Here is a 23,560-nt window from a genome sequence, read left to right as displayed (position 1 = left end):
TTTTTTCCAATAATTTGTCTAGTCCCTTCTGAACATTCTAAACTTTTAGCATCCACAGCTGTATGTAGCAAGGAGCTTTCTAATTCAAATATTTATCTTATGAATATTACTTCCTTCAAGTCCTTGACTTGATTTTGGCATTTGCTGGTTTCACGTAATGCCCTGTTGTTCTTACACTGGAAGAGGCAATGAGTGGTTGTCCCTTACTTGTCTTCCCCAACACTGGTGAGGTGTTTTTTTGTGTTTTAAGAATACTGTCATAATCACGCTCCTTCTATTGCTGAAGATCTTATTTCCTGCAATTTCTTTACGTACAGAAGCTATTCTAAACGCTTAGTTCTTTTGTCCTTTATTTTTTTTCCCCTCTATATTTTTATGCCAGGGAAGACAGACTGGGAACTGTATATACAGCTGTGGGTACCTTATGGGTTTCATTAAGTGGTATAATGATACTTCTGTCTGTCTTGATACCCTGTTTTTTCAGCTACTGTTGCACAGTGGACCAGTATCTTCTTGGATCTACCCTGCTGCAGTACCAAAATCTCATTCCTGAATGGAAGGTTGTTTGGGCCCCCTTTAACAGGAAAAACAGGAATGCTGCTTCCCTTGCTCATCAGTGTACATCTACAGTTACATTCCTTACTTAACCTAATTGCCTGCATATTTTTGCAGTTGGCTCTCATATTTTTTAATAATATTGTACCCAACAGACTTAATGACCTAAATATCTGTCTCTGTTTCCACACAATTTATGCATGTATGGAACAGCAGATGAATTTACACAGATTTCTATGGAACTTACTGTTGTTGTCACTCTTAAGTGTATACTGTGTATTTATTTGTATTCCTTGCTGCATTTCATATGTCTCTATCAGTGTTAAGGGTTCTAACCTTTATCATTTACTATATATAACTATTGAGTGTTTAGAAATGTCTTTTTTCTTTTTTTGGTGGTGGTAGCATGTAAAGTGTTTTGTTTTTCTTTTTGATCTTAGGCAAAAAGCACTGTCTAAATCTTCGTCAAAGTTTCAAATTGTAGAGCCAACTCACTTTGACTGTGGGTATAGTTGAGTATTTGTTATCGCTTGAGGTCAGATTATTTTTATTTCTTGAAGAAACCAGAAACAGCTCAGCTGGTGCAACAACTAATGTGTGTAAAAACTTAACTTGAAAAACTGTCAAATAGATTATGATATGAAATGAGATCAGGCTACAGTGAATTTCAATGTTTAAGATACTAAATATTGCATACTTACAGACAAAGTTAGTTTAAATTCACCTTAATTGCTGTCTGACTAGAAAATACCACTTGGAACAGATTTAACTCACCTCCTTCCCTACCCGCCCAACTTGAAAGCTGTTGCCCAGGGCCAAGTATCTGTTTGGTTGCTGTTTATGCTCCTAAGGGGTAATGTGCGTGCCTGTGTGTGTATTTTTACAGGCACACACATGAGGCTCAGTTCTCGCTATTTTGTTCTGTGCATGGGTGAGCATCAATTTAAACAAGTTTTGCACATGATCGAAAACCTAGAAAATGAAGCACACAGCCACAATGAGATATTCTGAATGTGCATACAGCTAGTTGTTACTTCTCCTGCTGAAGAGCAATAAGCTTATATAGCTTATATAGCTTCTTTTTCTGAAGGAAATTATATTTATGTGATTGCATTTTTGTCTTTCCTTCCAACTTCTGAATCCCCTGATTCTGTGGTGATGGTTTGCAGGGCCATTAGATGCCTGTTAAGACAAGCCAACTGCATCCTCTGTCTGCTCTTTGTCCAGTGGAAATACCATGTAGTGGAAGGGGAAAGAGGAGACAAAATTATAAAAATTTCTAGGAAATTAGAGCACATTAGTTCTGCTGCTGACAGGAATACGTGCTCATCATAACAGTATTTTCTTGCCAGATTCTGTTTGAAATATATTTTGAAGTTTTAGGTCGGAAATCTCTCCACACTGGACTGTATATATTGGCTTTTGCTAAAGCTTATGACTCAGAGAACTTTTCCGTTTGATATTGGCATTTTTAAGGTTCTTAGTTTACCAGTTAGAAGCCTACGGTGTTCCCTACAAGAGCTAATAAGTGTTAAGAAACCATTTAGTATGTTAAACTTTTTTTTTTTAGCTGCTGAAACAGATACAGACATGCATTCGAACAGGCCACCTGTGTTAGACTGATATGAGGCTGATGTTCTGCCTGTGGCCAGGATGGTTTGAGAAGCTCCTGTCTTCAGCGGCTTATTTTGCCCCCCTAGTTTGGCTGACGTACCTAAAGAATGTGTCAATTCTTCACTCTCTTCTGTCAAATGATCTGGGTTAAACACTACTGGTATTTTTCCTTCTAATGCAGAGAACTTGTGGCAGGAGGAATTAAGAAGTGAAGACATGCAGTTACGTTTAGTTGCTGAGGGGACGGAGGGATGTGATAAATTTTAACAGAAGATGGTAAAACCCTGACTGATCTCGGCTGTAGCAAGAAACATACCTGACTGCAGTTGTCAGTTAACAAGTATTCTGCTAATGGTAGTTTGAGAATTTCAACTTCTACGGTATGACTTCAACTCTTGTGTTTCAGGTACCGATTAGGTAATTAATGTGTCTCCACCCTTCGTAAAATAACTGACAAAGCGCAGTGTTGCGAGGGATGGTTAGCATCAAGGGCTGGCACAGTGGCATATGAACAGTTTTGTTTAAAGAGCTCCCTGTAACCTTCTCAGATGAAATCTGAATCGTTGCTATTAATAAGTTATTCTCTCATTAGTCCAGTAAGTTCATCAGTAATAACTGTTGTTCGGACTTGAGGGTTTATTGAAAGCAATTTCACTGAGTTGATTCCCAGATATTTTTAAAACTTTCTAAAGATGAACTGAATTTTTGTAAGGATAAATTTACTTATGGAATAAGAGAACATTTAAAGTGAGCAAGCATGTAGATAAATAGTGTTACTTTTAATAAATTAAGACAATCCTTGGTTCAATTCTGAAATGTCTGAGTTATAAGACTGCTATAAACTCTTCCACCCTTTGTCAAAACACTTTGCATATGCACTTATGAGTGGAATTATTTAATTTTGATAGAAAGTCTTCTTAAAAATGAAGCCATTTGAATTAGTGAAGGCAAGGTGAAAAGGGGTAAAAGAAAAGAATTTTTGTAGATTTACAGCATGGTTTAGGTTGGAAGGGGCCTTAAAGATCATCTAGTTCCAGCCCTCTGCCATGGGCAGGGACACCTCCCACCAGCCCAGGTTGCTCCAAGCCCCATCCAGCCTGGCCCTGAGCACTTCCAGGGCAGAGGCTTTCACAACTTCTGAGCCGGCCGAGGAGGGGCCCAGCCACAGCTTCTCTGGGCAACCTGTGCCAGTGTCTCACCACCCTCTTGGTGAAGAATTTCGTCCTAATGTCTAATATAAATCTACCCTCTTTCACTTTAAAGCCATTACTCCTTGTTTTATCACAACTAAGTTCGGTAAACTTAAGTTTATGCTTAATGCAGGTTATTTTTAGATAGTTTGAGTCTTGATGAGTCTAAATAATATTTTCCATTGGAAAAAAATTTCTTTGCATGCAGTGTTTAAGTATTTGAAAATTGTGTTTTGTAGCTGAACAATTCTTCATATTCCTAGTTTCTAAATATAAAGACCTAATGATTTTTAGGGTTACTCGCTTGAAAGTTGAATTCTTTCCAGCCTTTCATAAAAATTGAAGACAGAATTTTAGTTGATTCCTTTTCTAGCTTTTGTATTGTCTTAATTTGACTTTATTTGTTGATGTTGACTTAATTGACAGGAAAGCAAAATAGCTTACTTCTAAAATCCCTGGAGTTAGAAAGCACTGTTGTGAGGTTTTGTTTTGTGAAACACTGCACATATCCAATCATTGAGTAGGATGTTGCGTGCCTTACAGGTTACCCTCTCTGCATTGCTGAACCATTGAGAAATAATTTTGTAGGTGCTGCTTTGAAACTACTGTGTGGGGATTTTTTTGGTGTGGTTTTTTTTCCCTTCAGAAGCCCAATATCGTGTGCGTATACAGTGTCCAGCTTTCAAACTGATACTGCCTGGTGTGCACACATGGTATGTGTTTCAGTAGGATCCTGTTTTCTGTGCATTCAGAGTTTGCACAGTAGCTGGTGTCCCCTCTTGCGTGGGAATGGCTGGGACGCTGGGCACAGCAGGGCTGGGGCTGATCGAAAGTGCTTGGAAAGGGGCGCAGCTGCGGACATTTAGGGAGAGTTCCTTGTGAAGGAGTTGCGGGAGGATTGTAGGTGCTCTCTGCCTGTCCTAAGGGTTTCTTTCCAGTAGCCCCTGTGACACATGTTTAATAACTGCAGTATTTTGAAATGAAGGGTTCTCTCATCTAACTGTTTAACTCTTGGGAATAATTTTAGAGTTGTTTAAATAACTTGTCAGCCAGGATGGAGTGATGAATGCTGTAGCTCTCTATTACTGTACAGACTCTACTGAGTCTGGCACCTAGTGCTTTATTTCTGTAACACCATGGACTCTCTCTTCCCTAAATATAAGCACTGACAGAAGTGCCTTATTTTCTTCTCCGTTGACTATTTCTTTACTTTTCCTTTAGATAGTAGTATCATAGAATCATGATTCAATCATATGTAAGACAATAATCCGGAGAATGAATCTGCAGAATGAAACCAGTTACCAAAAAGAACAGTGTTAAGAAAAGCCTCTTTGTGAAGTCGAGAGTAAGATCGTTTCTTATTTCGTTGCTATATCCTGGTAGTACTTAGGGGCTGACAGGGCTTTAGTGTTCAGGAAGGGAAGAAAATAAACCCCTTGATTTTATTTTTTGATGGTTTGTTTAGAGGGATCATGAAAGTGGCATGTTAGTATTATCCATGCTCTGTTATGATACTCTGAAGTGCAAAAGCCACATGCTGTGTACTGCAATATTTTTTCATATTTTTGATTACAAAATAAAGGTTAAGGCATACTTAAGATACAGCAGCAGCCTCAGAATATATAGTTTATATTTTTTAGAAGTTTTTACTTTGTTTTTCTGAGTAACTCTATCACTTCACAACTGAGATTTTTCCCTCAAAATTGTGTTATTTAATGAAACGAAAGTTTAGTTGGATCATCCCGGAGGTATACTGGAGCTTCAAACTGGGTGCTGATAGATCCATCCATTAAACCTTCTGAGTAAAATTGTAAATGGCCATAATGTTAAGGGACGTTAAAAAAGCCAAATCAAACAAATCAGGCTTGCCTTCTGTCGCTTTACAGCGTGCTCTGAAGGAGCTGTGTGTATGTAACTTGTTGATATTTGACTGTGCTACAGAGTTTTTTGGAGAATTTTCTAGAGCTGATATTAAGGGCAGTGTGGCTCTTCTGTCATGTTTCTTGTTGGTTTTGTGGTGTTTCTTGTTGTTTGAGTCAATGTATCCATGTGTATAATAGCTGCTCTTGCTTCTGTCTGATTTTTTTTTTTTTTTTAAGGTCTAGACTGAAAGGAACACATTTCAACCTATTCTTAACTTGTTGAAAAAATAAGTTGTTCCTCACAGTCAGGTGCAAAGATGTAAATTGCCTCAGGGAAAGGAATCTAACATATTATGAAATGGTGAAATGTGAATACCAGTGCTGAAAGCAGGCTGAGCTGATGGCTGACAACATACCCTAAGTGACTGCGCAATGGGATCCGGTGGCTGAGAAGGCCACTTGAATTCTCTGCTGGGTGCGCAAAGATGCATTGCAGAGTCGGGACAAAGCTTTGAAATACTTTCTACGGCTACAGTTGCAGAAAAGTTGTGTCTCATTAGATGTGATTTTCAACGCTAGAGACTAATACAAGTGTGTCTGAATTTCTGTAGCTTGGAGGCAGCTGTTGCAAGAAAATGTGTCGGGTTTGTGTTTGTGGCTTGAGTTTTTTTATATGTTTTTCTTTTTTTGGGTCCATATGCTCACAAACAGTGTTACATATATGCAGACATCTGGGTTTTTTGGTATGCCTTAGTCAGGTGTCAGTTGAAACAAAAGTACTTCTGTGTGGCAGCCAGGCAACAAATGTGGTTGGCTTAGGGATGAGGACAGTGATTCAGTGTGAAGCAGAGTGGGCTGGCCCAGTGATCAGACTATTAATAAAGGGATAGAAAAAAACTCTTCTAAGAACACACTTATTGTTGATGTCTGTCCTAGGATTTAAAGCTACAGGAAAATGTAAAAATATACAATTTCCAAATTTTTATTTCAAAATTTTTGTTTGTTGTTTATGCTATACTTGTTACCATCTGTTATTAGATTACCAGGACTGGGGGCTGGTGACTGCTTTTTCTGGTTAGTGAAGAATTAATTCTCTAATGTTGGTACATAAATCAGGTCTTTATTTACTAACAGTACTTACAAGAATCTTAAATTTCTGACATTATTTGTTTCAGAAGCTTAGCAGCTCTTGGCAGCTGTCCTAGAGCTTCTGAGAGTAGTTTTATAACTTCCGAGAAACTTTAGATAACGCATATCAGTAAGAAATGAAAGCATATCCTTGTGGGGACTTAAAAGGTCCCTGCACTTAAGAGAAGTCTGACTCTGAGGTTGGGTCATGATAAGAATTTTCTGTCTAACTTGTTTTTTTGAAATGCATAAATATTTCCGATGACATTTTAATTTCAGACATGAAATATGAACGCTCAGATGTGTTTACACAAAACCAGTTTTGATGATAACCTTTGTCTAAACACCTGTTAAGTATTGTTGTATCTGTGTAGTACTGTGGATTAGAAATGTGTCCATTAAATATGAAAACAGGGAGTTCACTGAGTTTTGAGGTTCAGACTTCTGGCTGGTTCACAGTTTTCAATTTGTTTTGATTTTTCTTCCATGTATAACAGATAAAAACACATAAAAGAATACCTTTCTGTGATTTTCAGATGTGAATGAATTGAAAGAGTGCCTTCAGGTACTAGTGAAGGAGCAGCAAACTCTGGCCACACAAACTGCTACAACAGCTCTTTCAGCCATGAGGCTAAAGCAGAGGCTGGTTATCCTGGAACGATATTTCATTGCATTGAACAGGACAGTTCTGCAGGACAATGTCAAAGTTAAATGGAAAACCAGTAGTGTCCCTCTGCCTTCTGTGGATAAGAAAAGGTAATGACATATGTGTGAGCAATTAATATAATAGGGAGGTCATAGAAGGCTGTGTGTGAGAGGTTAATGTGATTTCTTCCCCTTTGTGAAACATTGTAAGAAAAGAAACTGCTTATTTCATGAGATGGTTTTATGTGGCATTACCTGCCACACAGTTTTCTTTCTTGGCCGATGCTTGCTTGAAGTGTCTCTGTTCATACTGGTGGGTTTTTGTTGTAATACATTGCTGTAGATTTATTATTCTTTGAGCTCTAAGTATACTTTTATTGAGGTATTCCTTTTGTTCTACTCAGCTAGAAGGTATGGAGAAGCCTGTTTAAGAAATTATGCTGATGGGAGTTTCATAGTTCTAGTAACCTTAATATATTTTTTGTCAGTTTTTTGCTCAGTTAAGGCACATAACGAATTTAAAACCACAAATACATAGAAGTTGAACATTATTTTCCTTAGCTTGTGTGAGAAATTCTGTAATAGTGTATTTTATATAAAACTGTTTCCAGAGAACTAACTGAATAAGAAAGCATCTGATTACTTTCCATGTCTAGATAGATTTATTTTTTTTTTTTTGACCTAAAAATAGAAAAAAAAATCAGCTGAGACATTAAAGAAGCTATTCAGTAGCAGAACAAGGTTGCTGTCTTACGGAACAAACAATTCAGCTGGGGAAATTTTAATGTTAGATTGTCTCTAGCTTCAAAAATGAAAGGAGAGAGTAAGTAGATATGACTAGCTATTATGGGATTGGAGTTCTGACAATGATGGCTTTGAGTAGTCTGTTCTCTGAATTTTTTTTCCAATTAAAAAGAGCACCGTTATATTTAAATTATGAGATTGCTGAAAATGCCAGTTTAGTTTTTTTCTCTCTTGAAGAAGTCATAAGCAGTTCACTTTCTTTTGATAGGAGATTAAAATGGAAACAGAATTGTTGGTGTCTTTCTGAGAGGAAGCAGTAGGGAATCTCCTGTCGCTAAGTTCAAAGGAAATCTTACTTAAATTAATGTCATGATTTGCATAAAAAGGAAAATTAACAGAAATATATGCGAGTCCAGTGGGTATTAACAAAATTCAAGCTCTCTCTCTTACACCAATACAGAAGCTGCAAAGAGAGATTCGTAATACTGATGTTTGAACGGAAAGATAAGAAATGACAAAATTAGTGAAATTTGTCACTAATTGAAGATTCATTCAAAAAAGCCTATAAGCATAGTTTATACAGTCCAAATTAATGAGAAGTGTAAACTTCCTGAGTACATGAAGTATCTTACATCTGTATTTTGAATACACCATCATGATTTTGCTCTGAGTAACTATAGGCATCTTTCTGATGCCAGTCTAGTTTATTTTTTCTCCGTGAAGCTTTTTGATGTTGGGGATTGGATCGGCTGTTGTTTGAAGCAGCTGAAGTGGCATTCTGATTGTTGACATTTTCATCCCGATCACCTTCATTCTCAAGAGGCAATTACAATTCTTTTTAAATAAAATTTGTGTAATTTATATATGCATGCATATAGCTAAATTATGATATTGTTGAATATACATGTCATGCAAATAGTTACTAATATAAATATATAAATTATCTATAAATATATAAATTACCTAATTTTTTAAGCCCGAGACCCGTAGGAAAGGGTGTAGAAGGACTTGCACGAGTCGGATCCCGAGCAGCACTTTCATTTGCATTTGCGTTCCTTCGTAGAGCCTGGAGGTCAGGTAGGTCTACTCTGTAGCATATTGCATATATTTTTCATTAGAAGACGTGTGATTCATTAAAGCATGTGTGTGTATTAAGTGTTTGCATGGAAGTATGTATTTATAAATGTTAGATTTGCATAGTTGCATTTTATGTGGTGTTATGGCAAACAGTCCTGTTGCTGGCTGAAGCCACCCGAGCCAGTACCAGTCCTGTGTTGCCCAGGGATGCTTTCATGCTTAGGAAAGCAAATTGAGATCTCATCAAGAGAGAGTATTTTTAGTGGCAGGTTTCAGAGAAGTTAGCTTTATTCGTCAGACAGGGTTGATCCACAGTATTACTACAGGATAGCAACAGCTTAGAAAAGGAGTTTGGAGCAGTGTTGTGAAACTGGTGTTAGTTTGTTTACTTGTCAGTGATTGTCAGATAGCAGGAGTTGGCAGAAACGCTATCTGTGCCACTTGAACCTACCTGTTTGCCTCAGTCTGTGCTGCTTGTTCAGATGGCAGCTCTTTGGCTCGCTCTGCCCAGCCAGCCCGACTTCTGTTTTCCTTGGCAGGATGAGCTGGTTTGAGTTCTCACCGTTCTGAATGTATTTTTTGTGAAGGAAATAGTTCTTCAGAAGTCTTACAGTGTGCAAATTGAGAACTTTGTACATAATATTAAGTAACTTGTAAGCTTGAGGTTAAGAAAAGATTCCACAAAACACTATATGCAAAAATTTGTATAATTTCGGTGAAGATGGGAGTGTAACTAGCATTACTGTGTTCCTTAGGTGAAGATGCAGACCTGTGCAGTGAATTGTTACAGGAATCACTCGATGCACTACGAGCTTTACCAGAGGCATCCCTTTTTGATGAAGGGACTGTATCTTCTGTGTGGCTGGAAGTTGTGGAAAGAGCTACTAAATTCCTAAGGTCTGTTGTGACTGGGTAAGTTTCTTCTTTTGAGCTTTGCTGAAGTAACTGTTAAATGACAAACTTACATTGCTTAGCAGCTGATGGTATAAACATAATAGCTTATGGAAAATTAAAAAGATTGCTTTCCTCTTTCTGATATTGTTACACAAACAAGCAAAAAATACATGAACTGTTGAAATTATACCCTTCAAATATGATCTAATTCCTTTAAGTGTTAAGAAAAATTTGAATTTGAGTATTCTGAATCACTGCACATAGATTTACCCAAAAAATAATGTTTCACTAATGTAAACTGTATCCACGTGAAGAATGCTTTGGCAATCCGCTATATGGGTACACTTAATTGTGCCTTTATAGTATAGTAAAATAATGCAGACTTACGTGTTTATGAGGGAAAATTAGTCATATTGGACTTGGGGCACTCCCCTACTTTTTCCTGTTATTTAAGAATGCTTAAAGTTACCCTTTTACAATAGTTACTGGAAATTAATTATCTTCTGAATACTGGAACTACATCCTTACAGTGAATATTTTAAAGAATATTTGAATTTCATGTTTTTCTTGTTCTCAGCATGTTTAATAGAGCGATAGGTAGATAGTAAAGCCTTGAGCAGTTTTAAAGCCTAGCTGCCACTCTAAAAATTGATCTTGTGTGGAATGTGTCAACTTACATTTTCAGCTGCTTTCATCACAAATTTCGTATTTTTCTGTAATTTTAGCCGTTCTTGCTGTGTTGTAGATGCTTTTAGTAAGCAAATGTGTGTTGTTTTCGATTGCTTCTTAGTTAACATATGTTGTTTGTCTTAGAGATGTGCATGGAGCTCCCAGTGCCAAAGGGCCAGGAAACATTCCATTACAAGACCAGCACTTGGCACTTGCCATATTGCTAGAACTGGCAGTGCAGAGGGGTACACTAAGGTGAGAAGTCTGAGCACGCTGCTGTTTAACCATCACTGTCTGTTGGAACGGTCTGAGCAGTGCCTGCCTTTGCTTTTCATGGGTTTGGGCTTAATGTGTGGTTCAAAGCATATGAATCTTTTCTGTAGTTCAGTGGCAATGCAGATCTTCTGTTAGCTAGACTACAGAATCCGTTTTTGATATTGTGATAATCTGTTTGAAAAGGAAAGCTGTGACATCTGGTATTGCTAAGCTTCAAAATGTAGAAGTTGAATTATATAGATAACCTAAAATAATGGTTTTAGGAATATTTATTAACAGAAGACATAAACTTCCTCTTTCAGTCAAATGTTGTCAGCAGTTATGTTGTTGCTTCAACTCTGGGATAATGGAACAAGGGAAACGGATAATGAGCGATCTGCGCAGGGAACAAGTGCACCCCTTTTACCTTTACTACAAAGATTTCAGAGTATAATATGTAACAAAGATGTGCCTAATACTGAGGAAGAGATTCAGGTACTTACTCTTGAATTGTTTGAAAGGGGCATTATGTTGTTATCAAATTTCATCTGGCTGGCTAAAATACTTATAGAACCATCCAAACAGAACTGGCAGTACTGTTTTCTGTGTAAGATGTATCTACACCGCTGTTTGTTTTTCATGCATAAATGTTTGAAGTTAATTGAACTGTGCCTCTTAGTGACTGTTATTGAGATTGATAAAACATAGAAGATCAATTTTATTATGTTTGTAACTTCCTATTACATTTACAATCTGAGTATATTTTCTCAGCGTGTGTGCTTGGAATTTACTGTAAAAAAAGAGACAGGCAGATTCAATTCAGTTTTTCTTAACTTATGCAGATCCTCAGTATGTCTAAAATAAATTGTGTATCTATGTGTGGTGGCATAGAGATACCTTGAATATTCTTTTGACCACCCTTGAATATTCTTTTGACCACTCTTTTTTTTCTTTTCTAGCTCCTGACTTACCCTCTGAGTCCAAATGAAAGTTTCCTAAGGTATCTGACTTTACCACAGGACAATGAGCTAGCAATTGATCTGAGGCAAACAGCTGTAGTGATCATGGCCCATTTGGATCGTCTAGCCACCCCATGTATGCCTCCACAGTGTAGTTCTCCTACATCTCATAAGGTAACGGCAATGTCAAGTTGAGTAAGATATTTCTCAGGAGTGTGACTGATTTTCAATTTGGAAAACTCATAAGATTCTTCAAATTTCCTTTTGATTTGAACAAGGTAGCCTTGAGTTGCCTCAATTTGTCTTACTTGGCTATCTTTTATTACATCAATGGTCTTTCAGTCAGCCTTGGAGTACAATTCTATGGTTTCTGAACCATTCTTTTTTATCACAACACTATGGCTCATTCTGCCATATTTTGAGCTGTTCTTTGTGTTTGTCAGAGTAAATGTTCAAGACCAGACTTGATAAATGTTTGGAATCTGATTTATTTAGAAAAAAAAAAAGAAAAAAAAGTACTCATTAAACTTCACAACTTTCAAAAATCTCTGAAAACTTACTGTAGCTCTTTATAGCTTATTCAGTACCAGACTAAACTGAGTATGATACATGCAAGCCTTTATTTTTGATAATTTAGCAGGTAAGCTTTATTGACTACTGGCAGTAGTGACTGTCACAAATTGGAGTATATGTGGCTTATAATGGGTTAAAAACCAGTCTGCTGTATGCGTTTTATTAAGTTGTGTATTTCAGAATCAGTACTTACAGAATTTCTTATTTTCTAGGGATCTCTGCAAGAGGTCATTGCTTGGGGATTAATAGGTTGGAAATATTACGCTAATGTGAGTGGTCCAATTCAGTGTGAAGGACTTGCCAATCTTGGCGTGGTGCAGGTTGCCTGTGCAGAGAAACGTTTTCTAATATTATCCCGGAATGGACGAGTTTATACACAAGCGTACAACAGCGATACTCTGGTGAGGTTTTTTTTTTTTTACATGTTTTTAAAAATGTGTTCTCTCCTGTGTTACTTCCTAGTATAAATCTTCTCCTTTATTTATCTTGGAAGAATAGATGGGGACATGCTGATCTTTCTGAGCTTCTGTGTTGTTGTTTTTGAACTTTGAGAAACAGTGATTTTGATCTCTTATATTGATGTGATGAAATGCATCTAGTTTCTGTAATTTTGAAGAGGCTAGATGTTAGGAATACAATGATAAGTGCTTTCACTGGTACGCTGGCAATGGTAAAAACTTTAGAAACTGACAGACATCAATAAGATTTTACTTAAGTGATGTAAGACTGCGCCCAAAACGTGGAGTTTCTCAGACAACACTATATTATAACAGAAACATTTGTCACTAAGGTTACTTGTAAGATTAATATAAACATCATTTTCATGATGTTACCTTACAAGGATGGTAACAAAATAACTTCAAAGCATTGCTTTTGTCAGACCGAATAGTAGGTTTGACCTTTTTTTTTTTCCCCATTATATGTTCACCTCACTAATTTGAGTGCACAGGTTTGATAAAGCCTTAGGAAAACTGTGCGTAATTATTCTGCATGTAGGTAAGTGATGGAAAATGGAAGCAGTTTTTCTAAGTGTGTTACTTTTGTTTGGTTCACAGGGACCACAGCTAGTGCAGAGTCTGGCTTCCAGAAATATCGTGAAGATAGCAGCACATTCAGATGGACACCACTATCTTGCTTTGTCAGCAAATGGTGAAGTTTTTTCGTGGGGTTGTGGAGATGGTGGAAGACTAGGCCATGGAGATACAGTGTATGTAATAAAAGTAATCGTACCATCTATTTGCTGATTTGAATTCATAGTAAAAACAGTCAACCATTCCCTGTGTAGTCATGACGTATGTATTGTTCCTTTTTCCCCCTGTGATAAATAATTGTATTACTGTTCTGCTTTTGTGCAGGAGCGGACTTCTACAGAGGTATCCTGTAGGGCGTGTACTTCAATGTATTTTACAGGTTTTAAGTGTCTTTCCCCAGTGCTAAATTCCCTGTAAAGCAAGGGAGTTACTGCACAAAGATTAGCGGGATCATGAAATTTATTGTTCAGATGCAGTAATTAAAAATAGGGTTTTTAATAATAACATTTTTTTAAAAAAAGCTGCATTAATTTAATCTGAAATGGAAATTGTGGTTGTCAAATGTTCTTTCAGGGGTTTGTATATTGTTGAACAATCTAAACATTATTTGGCTTACGGCTGTATTTATCTTGATACTTCAGACTAGTAATAAGATTTGCAGGTAAAATAGCAGCAATCGTTTTCTGACAAGTATGTCACACCTTTTATTATCTACTCATCAGATCAGGTTTTGTGAAATCTATCACCTTCTCTTTAAATAGCCCTCTGGAGGAACCTAAGATGATATCTGCTTTGTCTGGAAAGCAAGCTGGGAAACATGTCGTTCATATTGCATGTGGAAGCACCTATAGTGCAGCCATTACTGCTGAAGGAGAGCTCTATACGTGGGGACGAGGAAACTATGGCAGGCTTGGTCATGGTATGTTACCTGATATCGCAAAGTTTTTTGTCAAAGAATTGTTTAGTGCCTCTGTCAGATGGTCTTTTAATCCAGTTTATATAAAGTGATATGAGAACCATGTGTGGTTTGACATGAATTGAGATGGTTCTGGGAGGGATTGTCTCAAGCCCACTAAATTTCTATGAGTTATGTGAAAATAAGCAGTTGGATAGAGAAGAAAAATCTATACTGCTCTCTGTTCCCTTCCTTGTGAGCAATGGTTATTGCACGGGTTAAATCCATATTAGATACCTAAGACTCCATATGGGACCTTAGTCATGATGCTCACATCTGGAAACAAAATCGACTCCTCTCACCCACCCACCCACCTAAAGACCCAAAAGAAAAATAAACAGAACAAAGCCCATACAAACAAAAAAAAAAATCTACTCAGCCTTACTGGTTTTGCTTCTCACTCAGAACTACTTTGTTTTGAAGGTTCCAGTGAAGATCAGACCATCCCCATGCTGGTCACTGGGCTGAAAGGACTCAAAGTTATTGATGTGTCCTGTGGGAGTGGAGATGCTCAGACTCTCGCAGTTACTGAAAATGGTTAGTAGCAAAATATGTCTTAATAATTTAAGTTAGCTTACCTCTCCTTCCTTTCTGAAGATCTTTATACTGCAGCTGTACTCATTTCTAGTGGCTTGAATTCTGTAAGATTTTGAGGCTGAAATTCCTTTTGGGGAAAAACATATGTGCATCCGTGCATTTTGCATATAATACATGCATATATGTTTCCATACATAGAAATGCAATATGTTCATTATGGATATGCAAATATGTATGTCTATTTATGATTTATGTATATTTAAAATACCCATGTAAATGTATAACGTACACATGAAATATTGCATGTATGCAAATACACGCCTAATTTTTAGTCATTATTATATTAAGCGCAAATGACTGGTGTTGTCACAACAGCCAGAATTTTGAGTAGGAGAGTTGTTTGTCTGTGTTAACCCATGGGAACTGCTGAAGAGAAGTTGTACTGAAATTCTGCTTCCCAGCATTGCTGCGGTGCCTAGGGTGGGACAGATTCAAAACCTGAATTTCACTGTGTGAGATCAAATCCCAGAATCATCCCACAGAAATCAGGTTATGCTGATGTAGAGCATTTAAAATCTGGAAATGGAAACCTTGAATTTTTTTTTTATTCTTTTATTTTTTGTTATTTATTTTTTCTCTTGGTCTCTTTCTTGAATGCTTCCATTGCTTACGAGAGCCCCTCATAGCCTAACTTATGCAAGTTAGGAGCATAAATGCATCAGAATGTAAAACAGGACTTTTTTGGGGTTTGCCATTCTTGACGCGTAATTTTGCTTAACACAGATGCAGAATAACTTAACTAAGTTTCCAAGTTTGTACATCAGAGCTCAGATTTAACAGTGTATTTTAAAAGAACATCAGAGAGTGACACCTATAATTTTATTTTGTGCAGTGGTTGAATGACAAGAACTGAAAATTAAAATGGGTTTCGCAGGCAATTTGGACATTTTATGTGGAAGAGATTTTGCAAGTTCATAGAATTGTAAATTACTGGGTTGGAAGAGACCTCAAGGGTCATCTAGCCCAACCATTTAAGCCAAAGAAATACAGTTTAAATGAGATGGCCCAGCACCCTGTCCTTAGATACTGCCTTCTTTTACTATGTTATTTATAATTAAAGATCATGCTAGAGTTTGATTTGCAATAAAACCTATGCTTAATATGTTTTTAAGAAGGACTTTATGTACACTGATGAATTTTCAGTGCATGTTATGTGTTACGCTGTTTACATTTAATCAGCGTGAGAACTTTTCAAATCTCTTTCTTATTTTCATAAACAATTAGAAATAAGTTTGTAACTGCTACTCTGAAGTTACAATTTGAAAATTGTGCTTATTATAGAGTCTAAGACTTTTATGAACTTGCTCGTCAAAACAGATAACATGACATGAAAAATCAGTGCAATCTTTTTTTTTTTTCTTGTTTTAAAGGGCAAGTGTGGTCTTGGGGTGACGGAGATTATGGAAAACTGGGAAGAGGAGGCAGTGATGGTTGCAAGACTCCGAAGTTGATAGAAAAACTTCAAGATCTGGACATCGTAAAAGTACGCTGTGGGAGTCAGTTTTCTATTGCTTTAACCAAAGATGGGCAAGTCTACACTTGGGGAAAAGGTGACAATCAGAGGCTTGGCCATGGAACGGAAGAGCATGTTCGATATCCCAAACTGCTGGAAGGCCTGAAAGGTAATGATCAGAGCTGGAAATATCCTAAAGTTGTTTTTGCTGTTGTTGGAATTTTTTAACAGACACTAATAAGCTTAAATGTTAGGAATGATGACACGAGGTACTCTGCCATGTTTTGTGCTGGTTGCATTGAAGGTAACAGTGCATGTCTCCCATTGCTTCTGCGTTTCTACCTCTACAATTTCAGCAGAATTTGAGACACGCTGTTATGGCTGCTTTAAATGCTTCTTGTCTTGAGTTCTCTTTATCTTACTGCTTTTATTTTATTAGGTTCATGGAAAACAGTTATTTAAGACATGTATTTTTGCATTGTCATGCAAATAAATATATGCAATATATATGCTTAGATTAAGGCATGTGAATGGAATAAATGAAAATCGGAGACAACAAAGATTGTCACTGAAGTTGCATTCGTGCCTGTACTTTTGACTAGTTTGTAACAGCGTGAAGATTAATTCTTGCACTGGTGAGAGATCTGAGGTTCAGTAGGGGAGAGTGAGGGAAAAATCCTTCTTTTATTGCATTGTCTTTCCTAAAATTGTTATTCATATATGATGAACGATCTAATTGAAGGTAACTTCTGAACTAATGACTACAATATAAGTTTACAGTTTCTGTTCATAGATGGGGAGATCTTTTAATAAAAGTTTCCTGAAAACGTTTCTAATTAGAGTGGGTGCAAAACAGAAGTTTTATTTAAACTTGTAAACTTTTTTACTTAAGGTGACTTTTCAGAATCTTTAAGTATCTCCTCGGCTTTTTTTTTTCTATACTCTTCCAATCCACTACTAAGGCAGAGGTGAGACTCTTGATACCTATAATGTGTTCATAGTAAGGTGTGTTCGTAAGTAGCACAGTTTGCCTTACCTCTGATGTTGTTCTGTTAAGGATTGTAATTTCTTAGTTACATTTTCAATATTTTACTTCTCTGTCAGGAAAAAAAGTGATAGACGTGGCAGCTGGATCTACCCACTGTTTAGCACTGACTGAAGATAGTGAGGTGCATAGCTGGGGAAGCAATGATCAGTGTCAACATTTTGATACTTTGCGGATCACCAAACCAGAGCCTGCAGCTCTCCCAGGATTAGATACAAAGCATATTGTTGGAATTGCTTGTGGACCTGCTCAAGTAAGTTCTGGTTTTGAATTGGTAGTTGCAATTTGTCTTGCCCCAAGACTAGTTCTGTTCACTAATCCCAGTCCTTCTTTCTGTGCTTGCCTCATTTTTCCTACTCTTATTTCTTACTACGAATAAATGAAGGCTTGAAAGAAACAAATCTTGTTCAGTTCCTCTGCCAAAATAGGATGATGAGATTTCCTTCTGTTGGGTATTCTGAGGAGTAGCTATTTACCTGTTTGGGTTTTTTGTCCGGTACAGCAACTGAAGAGTTGTCAGGCGTAATGTTTCCGGCAGCAAAGATAGTGAGGTATCTGGACTGACATAACAGCACTTTGGAAAAATGTGATAAGAGAGTTCTTTTCTGAGATTGGTAGGGATTTATGTATGTTTACAAGGATGCAAGTGGAGGATTCTCCTCAACAGATCTGCTGATACTATTTATGCATCTTCTACTACTGTTTGAAAGCAGATGTTAGCTTTATGGCCCTACCTCTAATCAATGTTGTCTTATGTTTTGGAAATAATTGTTGAGCTTTGTATATTGTTTCCATTTCTAGAGCTTTGCATGGTCATCGTGTTCAGAATGGTCAATAGGCCTGCGGGTGCCTTTTGTGGTGGATGTTTGCCCCATGACATTTGAGCAACTAGATCTGTTACTAAGACAAGTGACAGAGGGGATGGATGGCTCCTCCGACTGGCCCCCTCCTCAGGAAAAGGAGTGCATGGCTGTGGCAACATTAAACCTTCTAAGGCTTCAGGTACCTTCAATTTCTTAAACATCAAGCAGTCTTTGAGCTAAATGTTTCAGTAAATTGCCTGGATAGAAATAGCGAGCTTAATGTACTTTAAAACATTTTTTGATTTAAAAGCTGAAATAATTGCAGCATCGCTTTATACTCACTAAAATTTGGCAACTAGTGTTTTGTTGTTTTTTTTTTCTTGACAGCTTTTGGATCTTATAAAAATTTAATATAAAAATACAATGTAAATGGATTAAGCCTTGTATACTCACTCAATAAGCCCATACACTTGGAGATTTTGAGCATTTCTAAGAATTTTAATTAGTATCTTTAAGGGTCAGTGTTCTCTTTAGAAGATTTGCAACATTTCCTGACGTACTGTGGAAAAATAGAAACAGGTTGGGTTATTCTTTCAGGTGTTATAGTTCAGTTTTAGAAGATATAGTTGAATATAGTTTATAATTGTTGACTATTAGTTGAAATTCAGTATGTGTTTGGGCAAGCCAGCGTTTAATTTTACAGATTTACAGATGAAAGGTTGTATCTTGGTCAGTGAATCTCGGGATTGCCTTGACTAAAGTCCTACACCTGGGCAGAGGCAATCGCAAGCACAAATACAGACTTGGCTGAGAGCAGACTGGGAGCAACCCTGAGGAGAAGGACTTGGGTGTACTGGGTGATGAGAGGCTCAACACAAGTCAGCAGTGTGCACCTGCAGCCCAAAAAGCAAACCATATCCTGATCTGCATCAAAAGAGTGTGACCAGCAGGTCGAGGGAGGTAATTCTGCTCCTCTACTCTGCTCTGGTGAGGCCCCAGCTGGAGTACTGCGTCCAGTTCTGGAGCCCACAGTACAAAAAGGACATGGATCTGCTGGAGCAGGTCCAGAGGAGGGCCACAAAGAGGACTCGGGGGTTGAAGCACCTCTGCTATGAGGACAGGCTGAGGGAGCTGGGGTTGTTCAGCTTAGACCGGGGAAGGCGCTAGGATGACCTAAGAGCGGCCTTCCAATACATGATGGGCCTACAGGAAAGCTGGGGAAGGGCTTTTACAAGGGCTTGTAGTGATAGGACAAGGGGCAATGGCCTGAAACTGCAAGAGGGTAGATTTAGGTTAGATATAAGGGAAAAATTCTTCACCGTTGGAGCGATGAAGCACTGGAACAGGTTGCCCCAAGGAGGCTGTACATGCCCCTTCCCCGGAAGTGTTCAAGGCCAGGTTGGATGGGACTTTGAGCAACCTGGTCAAGTGGGAGAGGTGTCCCTGTCCACAGCAGGTGGATTGAAACTAGATGACCTTCAAGATCCCTTCCAACTTTAACCATTCTATGATTCTATGAACTTACTCAGTTGTGCCCAGATTGACCTTTGATTTTTGTTTATTTTTTCCCAAGTTGACATCACTTCTGAATTAAAATTTGTCTGTTCTTATTTTCTTCCTCTTTTCCCCCTCTTTCTTTTTTCTAGCTTCATGCTGCCATTAGTCATCAGGTGGATCCGGAATGCCTTGGCTTAGGTTTGGGCAGTATCCTGCTCAATAGCCTGAAACAGACAGTGGTGACGTTAGCGAGCAATGCCGGCGTTCTTAACACCGTGCAATCGGCCGCTCAAGCCGTGCTGCAGAGTGGCTGGTCGGTGCTACTGCCAACAGCAGAAGAGCGGGCCAGGGCTCTCTCAGCGCTCTTACCTAGTGCAGGTTGGTCCTAAGATTTAAACCGATTGGGTTTGTGCTTGCTTTTCTAGCTTATTAATGGCTTCTATAATTCTTAGTTTCAGGAAATGAAATGAACGTGAGTCCAGGCCGTAGGTTTATGATTGACCTCCTGGTGGGCAGCTTGATGGCTGATGGAGGGTTAGAGTCTGCACTAAATGCTGCTATTACTGCAGAAATTCAGGTATGTTTCAGTGGCTTTGCAGTTCTGTATGAACAGAATAGGATGTCTCAAGTGTTTTTTGAAGTTTGTGGATTAATGTTATCCTCTTTTCACTTGAAACTTGAGCCAGTGTTTGTATGGAAGCATGAATCATGTTCTTCTATTTAGTAGTGTTTCTTTTTTGTTCCCTAGAGTAATGATTTTAACAATGGTAACAAACTTTGTCATAAAGCTCTGTAACAGGAGTGTAATTTTACAAAGTTCTTTGTACCTCTGGGTGACATTCTTGAGTTTTTCACTTCCTTGATCTCTTAAACAGAAATTTCAGCCTTATTACTTGTACACTCAAGACAAATAAATTCTCTGCAGCATCCCAAATTTCCATAGATTCCTTTTCAGACTGTTTTGAATGTCTAACAGATGCTGACTAGTTATACAAAGGAAAAAGGAAATATTCTGTATATATCTTCTCCATTAGCCTGTCAGAGATGGGATGTCTGCTTTAAATTGCCATATTTACGTATCTGAAATTTATTTATGTGAAAATAAAAATATGCCTTTCCCTTGCCTCTTCATTTTTTTTTATTCTTCCAACCATATTTTCCACTTGTTTTGCCTCTGCTGTTGATAAATGGGCAGGTTTATGATGCAGAGAAAATGCATATATTAAGTTTTACTAGCAGTAGCATTTTCTGTTGTATTTAAAGACATATAAAGACTCGATTCTTAAACAAGTCTCTTAGGGCACATTTACATTATAGCATAGGTCAGAGATCTCAGAGCCAACTTCAGATATGTGCCAAAAGTGATCTAGGTGGCAGCATACACTGCACAGGTTAATCTATATTCTCTAAACCTGGGGTGAATTCATTTCCATAGAATTCTGGATGAGTGTAGCTCCTTAGTGGATCGCACCCAGGTTCATCTGCAGTGGACAGAATTTGTTGTTTTATCAATAAAGGGTAAACGTACCTTCAGATGCGAACTGTGCATCAGCTGCTGGCATGTTTGAGCATATTTACAACAGAAATCAATTGTTAACTTGGTTTGGTGAAAATTGGAGTTTGGCTACAGTTGTTTGCTTTCATTCCTCTCCTGCTCTCCCCTTTCTTTTTGTATTATAACTGTGTGAAGAAAAGCCTGCCCATGCGGTTGTTACAGAATATACAATGCACATCTCTCTGGTAGGAATTGTTTGATTTCTGACATAGGTGAAAGTAACTTGTCATGAAAATGTTTTGTAATCACAGTGTCAGTTTGTGCATTTCTTTAACTTCATTTACTTTTTTTTAGGATATTGAAGCAAAAAAAGAAGCACAGAAAGAAAAAGAAATCGATGAGCAAGAAGCAAATGCATCAACACTTCATAGAAGCAGGACTCCATTGGACAAAGACCTTATTAATACTGGGATCTATGAATCTGCAGGAAAACAAAGTTTACCATTAGTTCAGTTAATTCAGCAGTTATTAAGGTAATTCTTCAAATTTGTCTTTTATTTTTTTACAGAAGATCTGCTTAGATGTTTTATGAACTAGTCAGCTAAAGGATGACTAATTCTGGCTAGCAAATAGTCTCCTGCTAGCATGTTAGCTCCTCAGAATTCAAAATGCTGAACATTCTCCTAGCTTTTGTATGGCTTTTTATTTTATGTTTGCTAAGGAGCAAAGTTCCGTACTTAATTACCTGATTTTGGAAAGACTGCCTTGCTTTTATGGATTTTGATACTTCTTCCTGTACTCTGAAAGTCTGTGGAACAAATATAGGACAAACATTCAAAAGCCTGTCTTGAAAAAAACATATGAGAATCAGCAGAAATTTATTTAGAACTGAATATTTTGCCTCAAGGAGACTGTAGCTGGAGCTGCAAGTGGGTGAAGAAATCTAAAATTTAAATTCTTGACACTGAGAAAGAACTGTGAATATATGACCACGAGGGTGCTGAGAACATAGCTTCTTTGTGCTAGCTACAGCAGTATTTAATATGTAACAGGAAGTAATTCTAAGATTGCCAATTTTGAGATTATTAAGAAATTTATTGTGTTTTTTCACTTCATTGTGATGGCAAGCATATAATTTAATCAGTACTGAGACTCTTTTGAGCCACATAGTGTCATGACTTCATTGCAGCCTTTTAGTGAAAATTATCAGATTGTATTTTATATAGTGAGTGATGACAAAATTTATGTATTTTACAAATCCTGTTAAAGAAAATGCCTCCACAAAACTACTTGGCTTTGTGGGTGCTCTGGTGTGAACCAGGGAACATCCTACAAAGAAACTTTCTGTAGGTTTCTTACGTATTTGTGTGAAATCCTAGGAAAAGCTTAACCTGTGTTTCTGTGGACTGTCTTCATTATCAGCTCCCTTTCATTTCTTCACAATACTTTTATACCAATTAGGAACATCGCTTCACAGACGATAGCCAAACTCAAAGATGTTGCTCGTCGCATTTCTTCCTGCATGGACCATGAACATTACAGCAAAGAGAGATCTGCTTCTCTGGACCTGTTGCTCCGTTTTCAGCGTCTGCTTGTTAGTAAACTTTACCCAGGAGATTGTGTTGGACAGGTCCCTAATACATACAGTAAGTTATTGTAAAAAAAAAACAAAACAAACAAAAAAACCTCCCTCCCAGCATTTCTGTAATACCGTTTTTACAGGACAGCAGTTTCTTATTTTAATGTGTTGTCCTGTCAAATTTCTCAACTTTATTTGCTGAATCTTGTCTGAAACATGTGTGAAAGTAGTATCTTTAAATTGTTTTCTCTAAAGGAAAACTTATTTTCAGAAGGTAACATGATCTAGATAATAAACTTTTTAAGAAGTTTTTAAAAAATGTGATTTCTTAATTCAGTGCTAGTACTGAGTGGCTGCATTGCAGAAGAGTTTGGCTTTTTAAATCTGTTTCTTACATGTGGCTATCAAATGGTTTTCTGTGCTCTTCTTCCTTTCTATACAGGTCCTGACCTCTTAGGTGTTGGCTCTTTACTGAAGAAATACACTGCTCTTCTGTGCACACACATTGGTGATATACTTCCTGTGGCAACCAGCATTGCTTCTACTAGTCATAGGCATTTTGCAGAAGTATCTCGTGTTGTGGATGGAGATCTAACAGGTAAGTGTTTCTTCTCTTCTCTGTCGTCCTTTCCTCCCCTTCTATGAAATTATAAAGTTATATTGTCAATGTTCTTGAAAGTTCTAAATGACTAAAAAAGAGTTAATTAAATCTTATGACTGATGAGAGAAGGAGATAAAATTTGATGAGGCAGACAAGGTCTTTGTACTAAAGCAGTAGTAGAAGTCAGAATGTGTTGCTTGGCCCAGACCTATTTAACATTTTCATCAGTCCTCTAGACAAGAGGATACAGCGCACCCTTAGTAAGTTTGCAGATGACGCTAAACTGGGTGGAAGCGTCGATCTGTTTGAAGGTAGGAAGGGTCTACAAAGGGATCTAGA

At 37.6% G+C, this 23,560-nt stretch overlaps 1 protein-coding gene across 1 annotated transcript in view; it reads left to right on the top strand.

The window, feature by feature from the left end:
- Nucleotides 1–23,560, top strand: part of HERC2 (HECT and RLD domain containing E3 ubiquitin protein ligase 2) — a gene marked incomplete at its 3' end in the record, with an annotated part of 98,489 nt that overhangs the window by 21,304 nt on the left and 53,625 nt on the right. The window contains exons 4-21 of the mRNA XM_009877602.1: nucleotides 6,886–7,105; nucleotides 8,715–8,815; nucleotides 9,571–9,727; nucleotides 10,523–10,633; nucleotides 10,957–11,128; nucleotides 11,593–11,766; nucleotides 12,378–12,566; nucleotides 13,221–13,372; nucleotides 13,958–14,115; nucleotides 14,575–14,688; nucleotides 16,119–16,370; nucleotides 17,306–17,499; nucleotides 18,048–18,248; nucleotides 19,696–19,924; nucleotides 19,999–20,123; nucleotides 21,396–21,574; nucleotides 22,503–22,687; nucleotides 23,063–23,218. Coding sequence (XP_009875904.1) covers nucleotides 6,886–7,105; nucleotides 8,715–8,815; nucleotides 9,571–9,727; nucleotides 10,523–10,633; nucleotides 10,957–11,128; nucleotides 11,593–11,766; nucleotides 12,378–12,566; nucleotides 13,221–13,372; nucleotides 13,958–14,115; nucleotides 14,575–14,688; nucleotides 16,119–16,370; nucleotides 17,306–17,499; nucleotides 18,048–18,248; nucleotides 19,696–19,924; nucleotides 19,999–20,123; nucleotides 21,396–21,574; nucleotides 22,503–22,687; nucleotides 23,063–23,218 — 3,069 coding nt within the window. The remainder of the gene's footprint in view (nucleotides 1–6,885; nucleotides 7,106–8,714; nucleotides 8,816–9,570; nucleotides 9,728–10,522; nucleotides 10,634–10,956; nucleotides 11,129–11,592; nucleotides 11,767–12,377; nucleotides 12,567–13,220; nucleotides 13,373–13,957; nucleotides 14,116–14,574; nucleotides 14,689–16,118; nucleotides 16,371–17,305; nucleotides 17,500–18,047; nucleotides 18,249–19,695; nucleotides 19,925–19,998; nucleotides 20,124–21,395; nucleotides 21,575–22,502; nucleotides 22,688–23,062; nucleotides 23,219–23,560) is intronic.

The sequence above is a fragment of the Apaloderma vittatum genome, unplaced genomic scaffold (genome assembly GCF_000703405.1).
Source record: "Apaloderma vittatum isolate BGI_N311 unplaced genomic scaffold, ASM70340v1 scaffold8471, whole genome shotgun sequence".
In the NCBI taxonomy this organism is placed as follows: Eukaryota; Metazoa; Chordata; class Aves; order Trogoniformes; family Trogonidae; genus Apaloderma; species Apaloderma vittatum.
The sequence above is the reverse complement of the archived record's forward strand: the minus strand, read 5'-3'. Positions and strand labels throughout refer to the sequence as shown.